Raw genomic sequence first — 21968 nt, 5'->3', positions numbered from 1 at the left:
AGATAAATTTTTCGAATGGTTTCCAGCTGCCTGTCTCTAACAGTTTCTGAAAAAATTCTGATGGAAAAAAAGCCCAAATCATTCCGCCATTTCCTCGCAATGAAACGACGACAAGAGGGGTGGAGCAGTGCTCACTCAAAGCCTGCCCAAAGGCGAATGACGCAACCGACAGGCGTGAAAAAACTCACGCATGCGCACGAAGGTTCAAGCTTGGCTGACATAAAAACATATGAATCAAATCCATATAGTTTTTGAAAAAAAATAAAAAGGTACGATACTTTTCTAACAGACTTCGTATATTTATTTTGGTTAGTTGCGAGACATGCAATGTAATTAGTGCCGTTGTGTCCTTAAACGTGCAGTCATTAAACACAGACTTTTTTGCTTTTAGGTTCCTAGTTTGTAAGAAAAATGTAAGTTAACTTTCTCGAGGCCGATGTCCGGTCTGGTTGCTGTTACTGATCTATGCTAACACATGGAGGGATTACCCACTGCTCCTCCTCCTGCAGACAGGAGACGGAGGAGCTGACAAGAGAATCAAACAAAACCAAGACAATCGTTATTTTGACTTTTGAGCATTTTGAGTGTACGACCATTCGCAAATGTGCCTGCAGTACATTTTATATATTGGATCCAGCCATGATGGTTTTCGTCAGAACGGTGTCAGAACTTTGCAACACATTTTGGAAAAGATTTTCAAAGCATAAGAGCTTATAGACGAAAATAGAGATTTTTATTTCATGCAACATTTTAGTCTCGTCTTTTTTCATCATTAATAATGCATATTAATTTCTTCCTAGTTAGTGTTGTGGAACACTGGTGTAGTATCGTCATCGTCTCCGTGATGGAGAAAAAAATGGTCATCAAAGATATGTTTCATCTCCTCTGATGATGTGGTTTTCTTTGATTGCTGAGCCATGAGTTAAGCCTCGGTCCCACCGAGTGAAGGAGTGAAGAAGGAGCCACGCACCCTGTTTTTTTTTTGTTTTTGTTTCGTGAGCTATCGTGGCAGTATAGTGGCTCAGAGTGGCTCTTAGAGGCATTATCTTCAGTTAATGAGGTTCCTCTCTGAGTGTGGCGCTAATTTCAAGATGTTCAAAATTTAGCAACAACAGCGTGGCGCAGTTTGTGTTCGAGTTACTGCGACGGCTTAGAGGCATTTGTGTGGTGATTATGAGTCTGCTAAAAGCCTGGCAGTTACGCAGGACCTGAGAGGCTATTTTTGGAACGGCTCTCCTCTTGCACACAATTCCATCTGCTCTGTGCACTGAGCTCTATATAAATAATGTATTCATTTTCTGCCAAACCTTGGATGCTGAAAACACCTCTAATCACTTCTGGAATCACAGAGGACTGTTTCATCTGGATGCTTTTTTTCCTTTCTTTCCTGCTCCATGTGGAATATATTTTGAACAGCTTAAGGTAACTATTTTTAATGTTTTTATAGCTTGATAACATCACGCTACACAGCACTGCGTGGCTCATGCGTGGCTTAGCATGGCTGATACAAGCCATTCGAGGCTCTAATGACGTGTCGGTCGTGGCTTCTATGTGGCACGTGCGGGTTATAGAGAGGCACATTAGTAGTGGATACGTGTTAGATGAAAACGTGGGTCATTCTTTGAATAATCACTCCACACCCATGCGTGGCTCCTTCTTCATCCTTCATTATTCGGTGGGACCCAGGCTTTACCTTGTTACAACTTAAAGTATTTCTTCTTGAGCATGGAATACACAAACACCATGTGGTACATTTCCAATGAAATAAAGTTGTTTGTAGGGTGTTATAGACCTTTCACCCAACTTTCATATATTTGACCAGAAATATGCAATCGTGGAAACCTTTTTCCAGCAATAAGTAAACAAATACAGTAAAATCATTGTAATCAATGAGTAAAACTCGCCTAAACGTCATAGTATAAACAGGATATTCGCACTCACTGGACAAAAACAAAAGTCCCACTGCTTTTTGTATGGGTTTCTATGTAATAAACAATGTATATACAGGATTTTGTACGAGTATAAAGGATTTTTGCTTCTAACCCTAACAAAGAAAGACTGTGTACTTCCTCAGTGCAGTGAAAAAAAAAAGAAAAAAAAAATCAGAAATTAGTCCAGCTTTTCATTCTAACTTCCTCCTAACAGCTCTTCATGCCTCCAGACGGCTTACAGCGTAGTGTGTGTGTGTGTTAGAAGAATTAGCACCATCAGTTAGCTCCTTCAAATCATCATCCATCAGCAAAACAAATGCCACCCCTGCTGGGCGGGGTTCACAGCGTAGAGTGGTACAAAACATATGGAACGAAATTGCATGCTCAATGCAACACAACACAAATAGGACGAATAATCCATGTTATGTGACATGCAAAGCACCAATCACATGACAAGGATCCACTCAGCCGTTATATTAAATGCTATAGACATCCTTGGTAGACATAATAATGAAAAGAAAACCAAAGCACTGCATGATATTAAAATTATGTCCAGTGCCTAATGCTTTTGTTCAGTACTGCATGTTGGAAGGATGAGATGTCTTTTGTTGGTATTACTGTGTGTTATGCCTTTTTGAAGTATTGGTATTGTTGCTGTGTGTTATGCCTTTTTGAAGTATTTTAACAGGGGTGTTGCCTTCTTTCATAGTATTGCAGGTAGCCTGGTGTACTCTTACATCACTCTGACTGAGGAACAGTCGAGCAAAACCAGTGAAAACACAAAACTGGACATTAAGGGTAAGGTGGTGGTATGACAGGGACACTGGAGTTTTTTTTATGCTGATGAACAAAACAAAATCTATTTTTAGTACAACTTTTGATTCTAAAGCATTTTATAAAGACCTGGAACTTCCTGTCAACGACTCCTTCAGCTGCCATGGTTAGGATGAGTGTCCTCCATAAGTGTTATGTGGGTTGGTTCAGGTTCTGTTCATTTGAAATGTATATATTTTACTTGAGTGTTGAGAAGAAAGAAACAGTGGAAACACTAGTATTTATAATGCAACATGAGACATTCCTGACACTGAGACAAAAAACAGGAGTTAACAGGTCAGTGTTTTAAGTGTGGGTGTGTCCTTGTGAAATGTAATGGAAAAAGGCACAATGTGTACTTTTTAAAACTGCCTTTTCAGTTTTGCTGTTTACAGGGAATGTAACGACGATGCCTTTTAAGCACAGCGAAATGCACTGACATGGTCCTTACCTCAGTGATTCTCAACCGGGGTGCCGCGGCACCCTAGGGTGCCGTGATCGATCGTCAGGGGTGCTGTGGGTATTTTTCATATTCGCGATTACCGTGAATTATTTATTTTATCCACAAAGCATAAAACGACTCAGAATCTGATGTCAAACGTGCTGCAGCCTCGCTCTCGTCTTAAGGCGGGACAATAACAAGGAGGCTGACGGCTGATTAAAACAGTGCCGTCTCCTTCAAAAGCCGTCTAAAATGCGGAGCTGTCGGTGTGTGTCAGTGCCTGTGTGTGCGCGCGCGCGGAGTTAACAAGCTGCAGACTGCGAGGGAGGGGGTGGGTGAGGGAGATTCCTGAATGCAGGCGCAACACGTTCAGTGCGCAGCGAGCGCAGAGCAGAGAGAGGATTGTAAACCCGAGTGAACGTTAACAAACCGGAAACATGAAGCTGTCTTTACTTCTCTCTGAACTTTCTCTAAAGGTGTGATTCTGCCGTTACCGTCCTGTTCACACCATGTGTGCGTCGTTTGCTGAATTTATGAGATCATGAGATGAAATAAATGGTCAAATATCTTTAAAAAATGAGAATATATGAATGAACTGAGCCACAAAAAAAAACAATGTTCAGATGCACAGATCACAAAAAGCAGGTGAGAACTCTGAACTTTAACAGCTGTTATTTTCCAAAGGTATTTATTTGTTCAATCTTGAGCTTAATGCAGTGTTTAAGCACAAAACGTGACTGATGAGGAGAAACAATTTCAGAAATGCAACAGAAACAACCACAAATCAGAAAAAGTTGGGACTGTATGTAAAATGAAGATAAAATAAAAATGTTGCACCATTCCCAGTTTCTCCACTCACAGAAGCCAAACGTTCTTCCAGAGTTGTGTAATTATACTACAATAGTAGAATATAAAGAAGGGGAAAAAAGAAAAAAAAAATAGACAATATATTCGTCAATCGCAATTATTTGTCTGACAATTAATCGTCTCCAGAAATTCCTAATCGTGACAGCCCTACTTGAGATCAGAGTGCAAAATGCTTGAGGATTTTCGAAATGCGGTGTTTTCTGTATCGAATTTCTATTGCGATAATTGGGTTTTGCGCAAAACCAGAGGTAATAGCATTATATTATTATTTTGGTTGGTGGTGTGCCGCAGGATTTTGTAAATATAAAAAGGGTGCCGCGGCTCAAAAAAGGTTGAAAATCACTGCCTTACCTGATGTTTCACTTGATTACATTTCTTTATTGCATAGTGTTATAAACTTATGGAGCCTGCCTAGGAACATGATGGTTCTTTTTTTTTTTTTTTTTGGCCCAGATTATTGTGTTCCCTCGCAATACCCTAATATCATATTAAAGCTCATGCCTATCAGAGCACGCATTGAGCGGAATCAGGTGGGGGGAGACTGAACGCATATGCACGCACACACGCACGCACACATACACACACACAGCAACAGGACTCACCAGAAACTGGGATCCCGTGAGATGAGGGAGTAAGTTGCTACAACTTACACTGCTCTAAGACCCTGTATGAAATATAATTTATTTATACAGCCTCGGAGTTCCCCCCGAATAAAGCGCACGGCATCTTCTAGTACAGGGGTTCTCAACGTTTTTGACGTCGTGGCCCAATTTTCCCAGTATGAAGTGGTCCAGGGCCCATTTAAATATTAATAACTTCAATTGATCTGAGTCTTGGTTTGATTTGAATTCAACAACTAAATCAAATCCACTTACAGTTTAACAAGCTAAAACCTTGTAAAATAAATGATATGATACACTGTGATAATCTCAAAGACATCTTTTATATTGTGCATGTAAAACCTGCACATAGAACACTGAAGAGGTGAACAATTATAACAAATCAGGTTACTGCAAGAACAAATATAAATTGTCAAGCCAAGCTTATTAATAAAAGATCAGAAATACAAAAATATTTTGATTTAGATATTAAGAAATTCTGGTAAAACTCTGTGGCACTAAAATAAATATATTCAAAATAATAAAATTTAAATAGTGCAACTGAAATTATTGCCTGAGAAACTGCTGATGAATTTTACAATTTGTCTGATGCCACGTCAACAGTACGGTGACTCAGTGTTATTTGAGAGTGGGACGGTCATCAGCTTCTTGAAAGCAGCCTCTCCTATCATCTCACGGCACATGTCCACAGCGGCAGGTAGAACCAAGTCCTCCACTATGGTGACCGCCTTCTTACTCTCCGCCACACGTCTGGCTATGAGGTAGCTTACTTTTAAAGCACATTTAGAGTCGCCAGTCAGTGACACGATAGATCTTTTCTGCATCTGTAACCCAGTTTCTTTTCTCTTGAAAAAAATCCACCGGCTTCCTAAATAGCTTTGGATGTTTGGTTTCGAGGTGCCGCCTTACTTTTGAAGGCTTCAGTGGCTAACGTTAACCCACACTCAACACACCGGGCTCTCGGCTCTGCCTTGCTACCTCTGTTCACAAAGCTGAACTGAATAAAAGCAGGGTTGTACTTGCGCCCAAATTTCGCCTTTGAGAAGGGGGTGGCATCACTTCCATCTTCATTTTATCATTTTAAAAAGTGACTTAAACTTTCCATAGCTTCAATCAAAGCTTGCAGCTGGCTGCTGCTGCTTAATGGAGGTGCGAAGCTGCATTGCAGTCCTGCAGCCCTCACGGCCCACAGGTGCAAAACTGAAAGATTTTCTTGTGGTTGAGATTAACTGTTCTAGTGCATCATATCTCCGCAGAAACAGACCATTTGTCTTTAAAATACACTTCAGAGTCTTCATGCACATAATCACATTGTGCTTCACAAACAAAGCCTCCAGTATATTATTGTATGTGAGCCCCAGGTTAAAGTAAAACTTAATCAAGTTCTGGTTATCCATGATGTGCAATCCATCCAAATGATTCAACGAACCTGTGTTGCCAGGCTGGAAATATGGGCTCAAAAGTTATTGTGAGGGAACGCATTAATACTGTGAGGGAACACAATAATCTGGGCCAAAAAATTAACCACCATGTCCCTAGGCGGGCTCTGTATAAACGTGTTGAGAGCAAGCATATTTAAAAAACAAAAAAAAAACAAAGTGTGTGTGGCAGTGGGCGGATCTCCCCCCCAATAAGGGATTGTGGCTTTAAATCATTTTGCAACCTCCTTTTGGGAGATAACGTCAGATACCGTTTACATTGTAACTCCTCAGTATTTGAGAAAGTTTGAACGCTGTACATCTGGTTTTCTCCCTACAAAATAACAAAACCACTTTTGCTTTATTTGTGGTAAGGGCTCCATTTTTGTGTGTAATTTTATTTTTCAAGGTTAACACACTTCTGACTGAAGTGGCATCTGAAAAGGTACTCTCACACAGAGGGTGTATTTGTGGCATTTAGAGGCGTCACACAGTTAACTTTGTGTCAACTGTGTGACCGGCTGGAAAACACCAGGTTATTCAGAAATGAAAACTCTGTGATAAAATAGGGGAGTGAAAAAACCCCATAGACAAAGTTGAGTAAAACCAGGGAACAGGCGACGTGCTATTTATACAAATAATGAATGTTTTGAGTTCAGTGGTACGAATATTTCATTAGGTGAAAGATGTAATGTACTATTCAATGAGGTGAAGCAGAGTTGAATAGTACATTACATCTTTCACCAAATTATTCATTCCTTTGAACGAATGAAAAAACATTCATTATTTGGTTTATATAACGGCTAAAATAGATCATTGTCATTTGATATTTTATTCATTTAGAAACAGAAAAGGGACTTACATTTTGGTGTTTCACTGGTGCTTAACAGTCCATCACAAACTTTAAATTGGAGTCCAAAATTGTGACGATGTAGTCCGTGATGTCGTGCACTGACTACGTGCACCCCCCCCCCCCCCCCCAAAAAAACATTTTGTGTAGTTTCTCAGTCCAGCAAAAATTCATGTCAGAAATTTGTCCAGCTTTTCATCCTAACAGCTCTTCGTTCCTCCAGACGGTTTACAGCGTAGTGGATTTTGTGTGTGTGTTAGAAGAATTAGAAGCATCAGTTAGCTCCTTCAGCTCGTCATCCGTCAGCAAAACAAACTCCGCTATATTTAGTTAAACACCGCCCCCAGTAGTGTAAGCATGCGCGGTGGTCGGGGCGTGCAATGGCACATTTCATATAACACCTAAATTGCACGCTAAAAAATAACTATTGCACGGTGAATGAAACACAATGGCAAATGGTATGAATAATCCATGTCACGTGACATACAAACCACCAGTCAAATGACAAGGATCCACTCAGCTGTTATATACACTCAACAAAAATATAAACGCAACACTTTTGGTTTTACTCCCATTTTGTATGAGATGAACTCAAAGATCTAAAACTTTTTCCACATACAAAATATCACCATTTCCCTCAAATATTGTTCACAAACCAGTCTAAATCTGATAATGAGCACTTCTCCTTTGCTGAGATAATCCATCCCACCTCACAGGTGTGCCATATCAAGATGCTGATTAGACACCATGATTAGTGCACAGGTGTGCCTTAGACTGTCCACAATAAAAGGCCACTCTGAAAGGTGCAGTTTTGTTTTATTGGGGGGGGGATACCAGTCAGTATCTGGTGTGACCACCATTTGCCTCATGCAGTGCAACACATCTCCTTCGCATAGAGTTGATCAGGTTGTCAATTGTGGCCTGTGGAATGTTGATCCACTCCTCTTCAATGGCTGTGCGAAGTTGCTGGATATTGGCAGGAACTGGTACACGCTGTCGTATACGCTGGTCCAGAGCATCCAAAACATGCTCAATGGGTGACATGTCCGGTGAGTATGCCAGCCATGCAAGAACTGGGAAATTTTCAGCTTCCAAGAATTGTGTACAGATCCTTGCAACATGGGGCCGTGCATTATCCTGCTGCAACATGAGGTGATGTTCTTGGATGTATGGCACAACAATGGGCCTCAGGATCTCATCACGGTATCTCTGTGCATTCAAAATTCCATCAATAAAATGCACCTGTGTTCTTCGTCCATAACAGACGCCTGCCCATACCATAACCCCACCGCCACCATGGGCCACTCGATCCACAACATTGACATCAGAAAACCGCTCACCCACACGACGCCACACACACTGTCTGCCATCTGCCCTGGACAGTGTGAACCGGGATTCATCCGTGAAGAGAACACCTCTCCAACGTGCCAAACGCCAGCGAGTGTGAGCATTTGCCCACTCAAGTCGGTTACGACGACGAACTGGAGTCAGGTCGAGACCCCGATGAGGACGACGAGCATGCAGATGAGCTTCCCTGAGACGGTTTCTGACAGTTTGTGCAGAAATTCTTTGGTTATGCAAACCGATTGTTTCAGCAGCTGTCCAAGTGGCTGGTCTCAGATGATCTTGGAGGTGAACATGCTGGATGTGGAGGTCCTGGGCTGGTGTGGTTACACGTGGTCTGCGGTTGTGAGGCTGGTTGGATGTACTGCCAAATTCTCTGAAACGCCTTTGGAGATGGCTTATGGTAGAGAAATGAACATTCAATACACGAGCAACAGCTCTGGTTGACATTCCTGCTGTCAGCATGCCAATTGCACGCTCCCTCAAATCTTGCGACATCTGTGGCATTGTGCTGTGTGATAAAACTGCACCTTTCAGAGTGGCCTTTTATTGTGGGCAGTCTAAGGCACACCTGTGCACTAATCATGGTGTCTAATCAGCATCTTGGTATGGCACACCTGTGAGGTGGGATGGATTATCTCAGCAAAGGAGAAGTGCTCACTATCACAGATTTAGACTGGTTTGTGAACAATATTTGAGGGAAATGGTGATATTGTGTATGTGGAAAAAGTTTTAGATCTTTGAGTTAATCTCATACAAAATGGGAGCAAAACCAATAGTGTTGCGTTTATATTTTTGTTGAGTGTAATAAACGATACTGAACTCCACGCACTCACAGCAGTCACACAATGCACACATGCTGGTAGTCACCAGTACTGGCAGCAGGTGCCAGTGAGTGTAGCACTCCGGTGATTGCTAGTAGCACTCCACGCTCACACCGTCTGTGTGAGAGTGGTCTAAGAGTGTGAACATGAGCTTCCTCTCCTGTTACATGCATTGAGATTGCTGAACTATTTGATCCTTTTTTGGGGGGGGGGGGTTTACATTTTAAGTGTTTCATTATAAGCTATGCTAAGCAGAAACCTTTTAAAGGAAGTACAAGCATTATTTTGTTTGTCTCAGCCATTGCATATTTATTATATTTTGTTTTAGACTTTCATGCTGTAGTTTGGATGGCTCTTGAAGTACTGATGCCGATTTTAATTTCAAAGCAACCATGTGGAAACAATGTCTTTATATATAAAAAAAAAATCCTCACTTTTTCTTGACATCACTGTGATCTCATCTGATCTCTACATATGTGAAGTTTATATAAAGGGTCTTTTACACAAAATGCACAAAGCGTTGTGAATGTCATTCTTTGCAATGGGTAATCCTGCGCAGAAGTTGGTGCCGAGAAGTGGCAGGCGCTGTTACTGTGCACAAGTCACCGCTGCTTGGCATCAGTGCGCCACGGTCAAAGTTTGACCCATAGAGATGAATAAACACTAGAGGGGAGATCAGGCTTATTTCCATGATGCATATATAAATAAATTGTCATCTTGGGAGAGGGATTGTCATGAGATTGTGACCATGAAAGATGCACATCTCAGGTCAATAACTGTCAGATAATTTGGGTTTGAGTGCAGTACATGGAGTCTGTGCACTAGTGATGAACAGGTCAACTTGTTACCTGTGTGCTGACCCCTGGGTCGAGCAGGTTAGGGTAAGCTTGGTAAGAAAGTATTGCTTGTGCGGGCAGTGCAAATCAAAAAGTGGTAAAGCAGAGTTGCCACTAAGTAATTAATCACTTGCAGATACGGTTGTTCTCAAATGTTTACATACCCTGGCAGAATTTTTCAGAGAATGTGAATAACACAAAACTTTTTTTCCACTCATGGTTATTGGCTGAGTGAAGCCATTTGTTGTCAAACAACTGTTTACTCTTTTTAAATCATAATGACCATGAGTGGGGAAAAAAGGTTTGTGTTATTATTCATATTCTCTGAAAAATGGCCCAAAAAAAAAAAATCAGAAATTCTGCCAGGGTATGTGGACTTTTGAGCACAACTGTACATATCTCACACTCTAAAGCTCAGACAACAGGTTAAATGTGATGACTTTCATCTAATATTTTCTCTTCTTCCTTTCACGCGTGTGCCAGAGAGTGCACTCTGCTTGATGTGCTACGTTGGCAGGCTGTCGATAACTACACATACTGCATTTGCATTCGGTGTGTGTGTGTGTGGAGCTGATACACTTCACTCAAATGATTGCTTTCTTTTCCACAGTAGCATGTTTTATTTGCAGCAGAACGTACCGCTATGCTGCAAATTAGGAACCTGCCATGCCCCGTAGTCATGAATATTAACAGCACGGTGCAGTTACCCATTGGAGATATTAAAAATAAATCATCAATGTGGTCTCTACACACACACACACACACACAGCAACAAATGTAGGATGGGACAAAAACATAGTATGTGGAAGTCTGGCCTGGTCATTTTTGTAATGGCTCGCACATGGCGTGTCTGTGATGCTTGATAAATTGTATAACCTACACCTCACAAATCTCTGTACCTAATCATAATGGTGAAATGTTAATTATAACAACATTTACAGCCTGGCAGTAATCTGTTTTGGTGAAGAAAAAAAAGACAAAAAAAACCCTAGCCTTTTTGTTTTGTAAGGTGCCATATATCAAGAATGTGTTCAGACTCATTGCACCTCCCAGTGGGTCGGTGAGGTTTGAGTCATAAATCGCCATGTGTGGCTCGTATCAAGAGCCGGATGGGTCCGGTTGTTTAAAAAAAAAAAAAATCTAACCCGCACACAACTGTGGATTCTCTGCCAAGCTTACAATTAACCTTAACAATTAACCGCGTTGAATTGTCAAATTAATTACTTCTAAGTTTTTATTCAGGAAGTTATTACATTCAGGAAAGTTTTCCAGAAGGCACACACAGCCTTACTACATCTTTATGGTTTTTGTTGCCATTTTAAAACATTCAAGATCATTTTAGTTGAGCAACGATTTTCTGCAATAAGGACAATGGAAAGAAAAATCCATACACTATTTTTCTTAGTCTAATAATCTCTTTTCTTCATTTTCTGTAAAGTAATAAACTTTCTTCACATTTTGATTTGGAATAGAATGTGTAGTGTTACCAATATGTTTGTGTGTATAGAAATAAACAGAGGGATTTTAAGCTTTATTGCCTTTTCTAAACACACTACTATTGTTTTGAGCAAAACTGTATCAGCATTAACCCTCTTTCATAATAACAGAATTCTTTCCAATCCTAAACATACTGAATGACAAAACTGACAGTTAATTTAGTGCCAACTGCTGCTGTTCTCTAGTATAAAGTCAATTTGATTAATGGCCCAGTCACACGGCACTTAACGAAGGGCAATGAAGCCCTAACAAAAAGAAATCTGGATTTTCATTGACTTCTGTTGGCATTGTTTAACCTTCGTTCAGCTTTGTTCCTGCAGCTGGCGCTTCGACAGGATTTTTAAACTGTTGGAAAATTTGAATGAATGGCAACGAAAACCTTAATTCGTCCGTGTTTTGTTTTGCTGTCGTTCTTGACTTTTTTAATCGTTTTAGTTTTTGTAACATTATTGCTGTTTGACTTCGTTCGACCGGCTGAATGTTTTCACACAGTGCAGAAGCCAGTTTGTGAGCGCTGAGGCTGCTGCTGCTGCTTTGTTCATGTACCGTTGAAAATTACAGAGAAAACTCAGCCTGGGCTCAGGCACCTTATATGGGCTAGAATTAATCTTTTGTGTGGATACAGTTAATTATTTTGCCACAAGCAACTGCTGAATTTGAAACAAAAAAGTTGTGTAATTTTCAATGGTACTTGAATGCAGCAGCAGCAGCAACTGCTGCGTGCACTTATTTTTTATTAAATATAACAATATGAGTGTAGGAATGACAATCCAGTCCTTCTGTACATGTGGCAACAGGTAGATAATTCAAAAGATGATATAAAGAGCTGGTCTGGTAGGCAGAATTCACGTGGATCAGCTGCAGCTGGTGGAAATAACCGCACATGTGACTCAATGCGCGGCGTTTACATGAACTGATCAATTTACTGCTCTGATATATTCAGTCATCTTTACACTTATATTATTCCCCCTTTTGACAGTTTTCTGTTATAAATTAATATATATGGCTTAGTAACGTAATAGTGATACAGCAGTGACCACGACACACCAGAGGGTTTTTTTTTTTTGTTTTTTTTTTTGGAGCAAGCCGGAGCGCGCAGCGTGTCATCAGACAGTGAGGGTTCTGATGATGAGGAGATGATCCCTCTTTTGTTCTGGACGAGGAACCAAAGCAGGTGGGTCCACAGATGTGCACACAGATCTCCACAGCTTCTGTTTGCAGTTTCACCAGCACTCAGGCGCTATGAGCTTCGTCCCAGCGCTGAGTCCTGGAATGCACAGATGCAGACACACACTGCTCCAGCTGTGGCTCCAGGCGCATTTAATTTAAAGTATCAAGATCGTTAGCTTCGGTTTTGTTAAGTTCCTCTTTCATCCCTTTTGCACGCTTGATTTGCAGGCTATTTAGTGATAAAGGTCTTTTGTCCACCTTTTCACAACAAATTGTGACTTTTTTGTACTTTTTCCCTTCGTTCAAGAATGTGATTGGGCCATAACACACAAAGTATCACATTAAATGGCAACAATTCAGACAGGATTCCCTTCCCGAAACGTTTCTGCTGCTTTTTGTGCTGTAAACAAGTTGCTTTGATTACATTGTGACGCCATTTGATCTTATTCCGAGTTGGCAGTTTAATTCCCCACCAAGACTGATGAGGCCGGTTCACCTAAACGGGCGCGTCTGTTCACCTTTAACTCATCACTTACACTTACACCCAGTGACCATTTTTCAGTTGAAAAGATGTTTAACCTGCAGACCACATTCATACATTTAAAAGCCGGTAATGCAGAAACATGTGAAAAACGGACAAAGTCACAGTATACAAAACAGTGAAAACTTTTCAGCCTTTATGATACAGTGGCAAGAAAGTGAGAGAGACCCACAGCAAACATGCTGCCAACTGAACACTGTGTAGTCATGTGCCTTAACCCATCAGTTATGGGCATTCCCACACAGTCACTTTTAAACCTCTTTAAACACCACCCGCCTTTTTCAGAAAAGTTTGTGTGCGATACATTGGTTAAAGCTTGGAATCAAATTTTGTTTTCACAAATGGCCAGAAATGATGAATGAAATAAATACAACATATTTGCATACATTTTACTTCAGCCAAAATAACATACATCAATATTTAATTACAAATCTGATTTAAAAAAAAAATAGGATAATGAATAATTAAGGAAATAAGAAGCTGTGTTTCAGAAGAAAAGTAATAAATTTTCACACTTTGTGGAAAATCTAAATAAATTCCACAGTGGCTCAAACTACTGATCATGTTGGGTTACTTTTGAAATGTAATAGGTTACAGATTACGCTTACAAATATAATAAATAATACACCTTTTTATTACTTCAGAGTAATGTAGCTTATTACTTTTGACTTTTTTTCCTGAAAAATCCTGACAGTTTCATCTGCAAAACAGTGGTTAATACCAAACTTGTTAAAGGTTTTTCAACATAATGTATTAAGATTGCAAAGTTTTAATTTTAAAGCACAACCATGAAAACAAAACAAGTATGTAGATTGCAAACAGCAAACTCTGCACAGGGGGGGAAATAGAAGCAAAAAAATAACCACTATCTCAAACTCTACACGAGTGGTGACAGAATGTATAAGTTGGCCTGAGCAGGTTTGTGTGTGTGGGTGTTACTGGTTCCTGAATGGTCTTTTAATAACCTTTTTATTTAGAGAAAATGCTGAGGTCCTATAGATAAAAAAAAAAAAAAAAAAAGCTCAGTTTTTTGTAACCAAAGAAAAGAAAAATATCTGTTTGTCTTTCAGCAGACAATTCAATTAAAACAAATCAAATGATGCCATAGAAATCAAGAACTGTAGGTCACAAAGTTGCTAAATCTATTTTTTTTTTTAATATCCCACTTTTTTATTTTGAAAACAGGAAGTCGGTACGCGCCGTAGCAGTGTACACACTTTTTTATTTAATATAAATAAATAAAAAACAATTAAAAAGTTGCTAAATCTAGTGACTATTTTTACATAGATTTTTTTTTCAGAAGCTGCATACAGGCAAAAAAACAAACAAACAAAGAAAGAGGTAATTTTGCTTACATCATTCAAACAGCCCTCCAAAAGTATGGGGTATGAGATTTCATCGGAAACACGGAAAAGTTTTTAATAGATATTTTCAGTGTAAAATATTTATTTGTATAAGAAAAATGATTAGTTTTCAATGCAAAAATATCATCAAGCGACTGTAGTCACAGTTTGGCTTCTGTGTCCTTATCTGCACTTTGCTCTGCACTCAATGTGTTTGAGTGTCTCACAGTGAGCAGAGTTTCACAAACATATTTTTAAACTTTTCTTTGAAACTCTGAATGTCTCTGTGAGTGTCCACGCTGTGGTTAAACTAAACACAGCTGGAGACGCTTTCAGAGGATGATATAACGTTCCTGCTCAGACTGCAAACCAGAGGCGAATCCACATGGAAGATGGTGTTAGGGTGGGGTGCATGCCCTCCACAACACCCCTCGATTAAAGGTCCACTTGTAAAGACTTTCATACCACTACAGTGCATCTGGAAATTATTCACAGCCCTAAACTTTTTCTGCATTTTGATACACTACAGCCTTATTCCAAAATGGATGAAATTAATTTTTTTCCTCAAAATTCTACACACAATACCCCATAATGACAATGTGGGGAAAAAAAAGCTTTTTTAAAGATATTTCCTAATTTACATATATATATAAAAAAAACTAAGAAATTGCATGTACGTAAGTATTTGCAGCCTTTACCATGAAGCTCAGAATTGAGCTCAGGTGCATCCTGTTTCCATTGATTATCCTTGAGATATTTCGTCAGCTTAATTGGAGTCCACCTGCGGTATATTCAGCTGATTGGACATGATTTGGAAAGGCACACATCTGTCTATATATAAGGTCCCACAGTTGACAGGCATGTCAGAGCACAAACCAAGCATGAAGTCAAAGAATTGTCTGTAGACCTCTGAGACAGGATTGTCTTGTGGTTCCGTTCATACCAGGCCACAAAGGTGGTGATGACCTCCTTGTATTCCAGACCGTTCCCTTCAGACACATCCAACGATGGCTGTGTCATCTGAAAACGTCTGGTTATAACTGTCCTTGTTATAGCTGAAGTCTGTATACAGTGCAAAGAGGAAGGGAGAGATCACTGTACCCTGCGGGACCCTCCTGCTGCAGACTACCACATCAGACACACAGTTGCAAAGCCTCACATAATGTGGTCTGTTGGTGAGGTAGTTGATGGTCCATGCAGCCAGTTGACAGTCGACTCCAGCTCCTTCCAGCTCCCCCCCTGAGAAGTGATGGCTGAATTGTGTTGAAGGCACTGGAGACGTAAAAGAGCATAACTCTCCCAGTGCTCTCCAGATGTGACTGACCTGTGCAGCAGGTCGATGCTGGCGTCTTCCACACCAATGCCAGGTCGATACGCGAACTGCAGGGGTCCATCTCGCTGTTCACTGGTGTCATCATGTGAGAGGTTAAAACCACTGGTTTGAAGTGGTTGGCCTCACCACGGTGCGCAGTCTTAAGTGGAACCACACATGATGTTTTCCACAGAGTGGAACTTCCTGCAGCCTGAGGTTCAGGTTGTAAATGTACATAAGAACTCCACAGAGTTGATCGACACAGTCCTTAAATATTCTGGAGTTGATGCAGTCAGGACCAGGTGCTTTCCTCACCTTGAGCCTCCTTAGCTCCTTAACGGATCTGTTGTTATGGAGAGGCTGTGGCAGTGGCGGCTGGTGTGCCAATAGATTTCCCTGCCTGGTCCAATACAGGCATTCAAATGAACAGTCAGAAAATTACTACAATTCCACAATAATCATTTTGTGTCCTCAAAATCAGCAGTTTCACAGATAAAGTTAACATTTACAGCTATATTAGGCCTTATTTATACTTTGGAAAGGAAAAGTATCAAATGCAATACAACACTCAAGTTCTTTAGCAAGGAACATTTCACCATTTGACACCAATTACACACATAGTACACCAAACTGTACTGCACTGCCATTATCTTCATCCAAACAGATCCTGCATTTCACATTGCCCCCCCCCCCCCCCCCCCCGAACAGAATAGAAAATATCACCAAATTTAGACTCTTTCAAAATATGGAACAATTTCTCAATTGACAAAAGAACATTATGTACATACTACAATGTTCACACAACCTTCCAAAAAAGAGAGGGAGAGAGAGTGTGTTATGTGTGAGAGAGGTGGTGTGTGGAAAAATTAAAGCGGTTGGACATAGGTTGGCAATCGTTTTAAAATAAACAGAGCTGTCAAACTTGAACTGCAATGTGTAATTTATTCAGACTTCAGTGAAATAACTTAAAAAATGTTTTTAAAATTCACAAAATTGAGGTAATTTGCATGAACATTACTGAGTGGAATGGAGGAAAAATAAAGAAGCTACAATAACTTAAATAGTTTGGCTAACTAATAACACCAAAACCTTTAAATTGAATTGGTTAAAATGAATTAACAGTGTAGAGGACAGAGCAAATTAAGTATACAAAACCACTTAATTAAATGCTTTGCTAAACTTGAGTTAGTCTGACTATGTATAGGCATCTTCTGTGTACTCAGTAGTGGCTGAGTTAGAATTTCTTTAAAAAAAAAAAAATGCAAATTTATATTTTAGGGTTTTTTTGTTTGGTTGTTTAAGCTGAACAAATCATTCGTTTTAGAATGTGGAATACGCCAAAGAATATTTCTCTTGTGTGGGCTGATCCTCATTACGTGTAAACTGAAATCAAGGTGAAACTACTCCAATATTTTATTACCAAAATGCCACCATGGATTGCAGCTTTGAACACTTACAAATAGCCCCGGTCTCCCCTATTACCGTTATAACTGGTCCACTGTACCAATAAAGATCACAGCTTTGACCCCCCAAAACAAACAAACAAACTTCACTCATTCATTTTATCTTAAATTTTCATGCTCATTTCCACACCAGGAGTAAATCCTAACAGCTCGTGAGCTCACCTGAGCTGAAGTGGGATCCAAAGGCAAACCACAGAGACATAATGACCAGGAGGAGCAGAATCGTAAAGTCCAAAAGTTCTTCAACTTAATCCAGAAAAACACATGGAGACAAATAAATCAATCAATCAATAAATATACAGAACCCAAACATCCGTGGGGTTTCTGTTTCCGCCAAAAACAGCAGCACTTTGATAAATCCACCCAAGCCAGTAAATTTGGCGATGCTGATTGGCCAAATATTTATCATATTTACTTAGCAGCCACACACAATTGGTCCAGGGTGAAAATTCTCTCGCCCACAGGATATTAAATTTGGTGATGCTGATTGGCCAGATATTTATTATTTTCCTTAGCAACATACACAATTTGTCATTTCACTGCACTTCAAGGGCTGATGAGTGATCGCCCAAGAAGAGAAATGATACGTTCTGTGCTTCTGTCGGTGGAAATGCACTGTTGAATGAGAGTTGGTTTAAATGTTGATTTAATAATTCAGATTACTTGTAGGCACATACTATTAAGTAAAACTGACATTGATAATACTTATTAAAAAAATATATATTTTATAATTTTTTTTCCCATTCACATCTGGGAGGGCAGCACCCCAGTGCCCCCTATGGGCCAGCCGCCTCTGGGCTGGGAGTGGGGCTGGCGAGTGACTAGTGGGGCAGGAGGCTGGATTATTATAGATTACTTACTCTTGCTCACATACAGTAGTGTTCAGAATAATAGTAGTGCTATGTGACTAAAACGATTAATCCAGGTTTTGAGTATACAAGGTCTATTAGAAAAGTATCCGACATTATTTTTTTTAAAAAACCATATGGATTTGAATCACGTGTGATTGCATCAGACAAGCTTGAACCCTCGTGCGCATGCGTGAGTTTTTTCATGCCTGTCAGTTGCGTCATTCGCCTGTGAGCAGGCTTTGAGTGAGGTGTGGTCCACCCCTCTCGGTGGATTTTTATTGCGAATAAATGTCTGAACGATTTGGAGCTTTGCTGCATCAATTTTTTTCCACAAACTGTGAAAGACCTCCAGGTGGATACCGTTCCAAAAATTAATATGGCTTTCAGGGACAATTTTATGGGGATTAAACAGATTACGGAGTGTTACTGCCGCTTTAAGGACTGCCCACAACTCCTGAGAGCGCGGCGCGCTCCCAGCCCCCATCGACAGGCTCACACCCCGCTAAAACAACCAGATCATTTCCAACGTGAAAGCATTGTTGATCCGGGACCTCGTCTGACTTTCACAAAAAGGCAGAAGATGTGGACATCAGCACTTTTTTGGTACATTCCACCGTTACAGGAGTTTTTTTCATGGAAAGAAAAGCGGAGGGACGTGCCACGGAGCCGTTCATTACGTGGGACAAAACCACCTCGGTGTTGGTCTCACAGGACGGCTTTCAGGTGGATTTCAGACGGATTCCGGTTGCTTTCCAGTCGTGTGAATATCCGATTGTGATTGTGCATGAGCTGGACATGCCAGAACATGTCCCGTGAGGCTTCATCACGGCGTTGCTTTGCGCCTAGCGGCTTCACCGCGATGCGTGGAACTCCTCCGCACGTCTGTCTTAATGTGCCAAAAAAGTGCTGATGTCCACATCTTTTCACAATTTCTGTGCTAGTCAGATGACATACCGGATCAAGACAGCGTCCAGTTTAGAAATGAATGGCACATTCCACTGTTACAGGAGTTTTTGTCATGAAAAGAAAAGCGGCTCCACCGCGCGTCGCGGTGCAGCGGCTCGGCGCAAAGCAACGCCGTGATTGGTGTCCAAAAAATGAGGTGGGCTTCATAGATAATTGGCAAAGCTTCTGGGGAAAATCTGGTCTTGTTAGGAGAGACGGCATCCATCCCACTTTGGATGGAGCAGCTCTCATTTCTAGAAATCTGGCCAATTTGCTTAAATCCTCCAAACCGTGACTATCCAGGGTTGGGACCAGGAAGCAGAGTTGTAGTCTTGCACACCTCTCTGCAGCTTCTCTCCCCCTGCCATCCCCTCATTACCCAATCCCCGTAGAGACGGTGCCTGCTCCCAGACCACCAATAACCAGCAAAAATCTATTTAAGCATAAAAATTCAAAAAGAAAAAATAATATAGCACCATCAACTGCACCACAGACTAAAACAGTTAAATGTGGTCTATTAAACATTAGGTCTCTCTCTTCTAAGTCCTTGTTAGTAAATGATATAATAATTGATCAACATATTGATTTATTCTGCCTTACAGAAACCTGGTTACAGCAGGATGAATATGTTAGTTTAAATGAGTCAACACCCCCGAGTCACACTAACTGCCAGAATGCTTGTAGCACGGGCCGAGGCGGAGGATTAGCAGCAATCTTCCATTCCAGCTTATTAATTAATCAAAAACCCAGACAGAGCTTTAATTCATTTGAAAGCTTGAGTCTTAGTCTTGTCCATCCAAATTGGAAGTCCCAAAAACCAGTTTTATTTATTATCTATCGTCCACCTGGTCATTACCGTGAGTTTCTCTGTGAATTTTCAGACCTTTTGTCTGACTTAGTGCTTAGCTCAGATAAGATAATTATAGTGGGGAATTTTAACATCCACACAGATGCTGAGAATGATAGCCTCAACACTGCATTTAATCTATTATTAGACTCAATTGGCTTTGCTCAAAATGTAAATGAGTCCACCCACCACTTTAATCATATCTTAGATCTTGTTCTGACTTATGGTATGGAAATTGAAGGCTTAACAGTATTCCCTGAAAACTCCCTTCTGTCTAATCATTTCTTAATAACATTTACATTTACTCTGATGGACTACCCAGCAGTGGGGAATAAGTTTCATTACACTAGAAGTCTTTCAGAAAGCACTGTAACTAGGTTTAAGGATATGATTCCTTCTTTATGTTCTCTAATGCCATATACCAACACAGAGCAGAGTAGCTACCTAAACTCTGTAAGTGAGATAGAGTATCTTGTCAATAGTTTTACATCCTCATTGAAGATAACTTTGGATGCTGTAGCTCCTCTGAAAAAGACAGCTTTAAATCAGAAGTGCCTGACTCTGTGGTATAACTCAAACTCGCAGCTTAAAGCAGATAACCCGTAAGTTGGAGAGGAAATGGCGTCTCACTAATTTAGAAGATCTTCACTTAGCCTGGAAAAAGAGTCTGTTGCTCTATAAAAAAAAGCCCTCCGTAAAGCTAGGACATCTTACTACTCATCACTAATTGAAGAAAATAAGAACAACCCCATGTTTCTTTTCAGCACTGTAGCCAGGCTGACAAAGAGTCAGAGCTCTATTGAGCCAAGTATTCCTTTAACTTTAACTAGTAATGACTTCATGACTTTCTTTGCTAATATAATTTTAACTATTAGAGAAAAAATTACTCATAACCATCCCAAAGACATATCGTTATCTTTGGCTGCTTTCAGTGATGCCGGTATTTGGTTAGACTCTCTCTCCGATTGTTCTGTCTGAGTTATTTTCATTAGTTACTTCATTCAAACCATCAACATGTCTATTAGACCCCATTCCTACCAGGCTGCTCAAGGAAGCCGTACCATTATTTAATGCTTCGATCTTAAATATGATCAATCTATCTTTATTAGTTGGCTATGTACCACAGGCTTTTAAGGTGGCAGTAATTAAACCATTACTTAAAAAGCAATCACTTGACCCAGCTATCTTAGCTAATTATAGGCCAATCTCCAACCTTCCTTTTCTCTCAAAAATTCTTGAAAGGGTAGTTGTAAAACAGCTAACTGATCATCTGCAGCGGAATGGTCTATTTGAAGAGTTTCAGTCAGGTTTTAGAATTCATCATAGTACAGAAACAGCATTAGTGAAGGTTACAAGTGATCTTCTTATGGCCTCAGACAGTGGACTCATCTCTGTGCTTGTTCTGTTAGACCTCAGTGCTGCTTTTGATACTGTTGAACATAAAATTTTATTACAGAGATTAGAGCATGCCATAGGTATTAAAGGCACTGCGCTGCGGTGGTTTGAATCATATTTATCTAATAGATTACAATTTGTTCATGTAAATGGGGAATCGTCTTCACAGACTAAGGTTAATTATGGAGGTCCACAAGGTTCTGTGCTAGGACCAATTTTATTCACTTTATACATGCTTCCCTTAGGCAGTATTATTAGACGGCATTGCTTAAATTTTCATTGTTATGCAGATGATACCCAGCTTTATCTATCCATGAAGCCAGAGGACACACACCAATTAGCTAAACTGCAGGATTGTCTTACAGACATAAAGACATGGATGACCTCTAATTTCCTGCTTTTAAACTCAGATAAACTGAAGTTATTGTACTTGGCCCCACAAATCTTAGAAACATGGTGTCTAACCAGATCCTTACTCTGGATGGCATTACCCTGACCTCTAGTAATACTGTGAGAAATCTGAGTCATTTTTGATCATACTGTGAGAAATTGGAGTCATTTTTGATCAGGATATGTCATTCAATGCGCATATTAAACAAATATGTAGGACTGCTTTTTTGCATTTACGCAATATCTCTAACATTAGAAAGGTCTTGTCT

At 40.2% G+C, this 21968-nt stretch overlaps 1 protein-coding gene and 2 long non-coding RNA genes across 5 annotated transcripts in view; 2 read left to right on the top strand and 1 right to left on the bottom strand.

Moving 5' to 3' along the window:
- LOC117519151 (UDP-N-acetylglucosamine/UDP-glucose/GDP-mannose transporter-like) overlaps positions 1 to 21968 on the top strand; it is a 79279-nt gene that overhangs the window by 42946 nt on the left and 14365 nt on the right. For 2 of the 3 annotated variants that reach the window (XM_034180463.1, XM_034180462.1), the window contains exon 12: positions 2641 to 2729. In XM_034180463.1, coding sequence (XP_034036354.1) covers positions 2641 to 2729 — 89 coding nt within the window. Of the gene's footprint in view, positions 1 to 2640; positions 2961 to 21968 lie in introns of those variants that run through there. The other variant, XM_034180464.1, reaches the window with a different exon arrangement.
- On the bottom strand, positions 2761 to 4479 carry LOC117519162. Its single transcript, XR_004563192.1, has 2 exons — positions 4405 to 4479; positions 2761 to 3195 (listed from the first exon to the last, which is right to left on the bottom strand). It is a non-coding gene; the product is annotated as an uncharacterized LOC117519162 (long non-coding RNA).
- On the top strand, positions 4573 to 9192 carry LOC117519163. The gene is made up of 3 exons (XR_004563193.1): positions 4573 to 6576; positions 7165 to 7167; positions 9182 to 9192. It is a non-coding gene; the product is annotated as an uncharacterized LOC117519163 (long non-coding RNA).

The sequence above is a fragment of the Thalassophryne amazonica genome, chromosome 10, assembly GCF_902500255.1.
Source record: "Thalassophryne amazonica chromosome 10, fThaAma1.1, whole genome shotgun sequence".
Lineage (NCBI taxonomy): Eukaryota > Metazoa > Chordata > Actinopteri > Batrachoidiformes > Batrachoididae > Thalassophryne > Thalassophryne amazonica.
The sequence above is the reverse complement of the archived record's forward strand: the minus strand, read 5'-3'. Positions and strand labels throughout refer to the sequence as shown.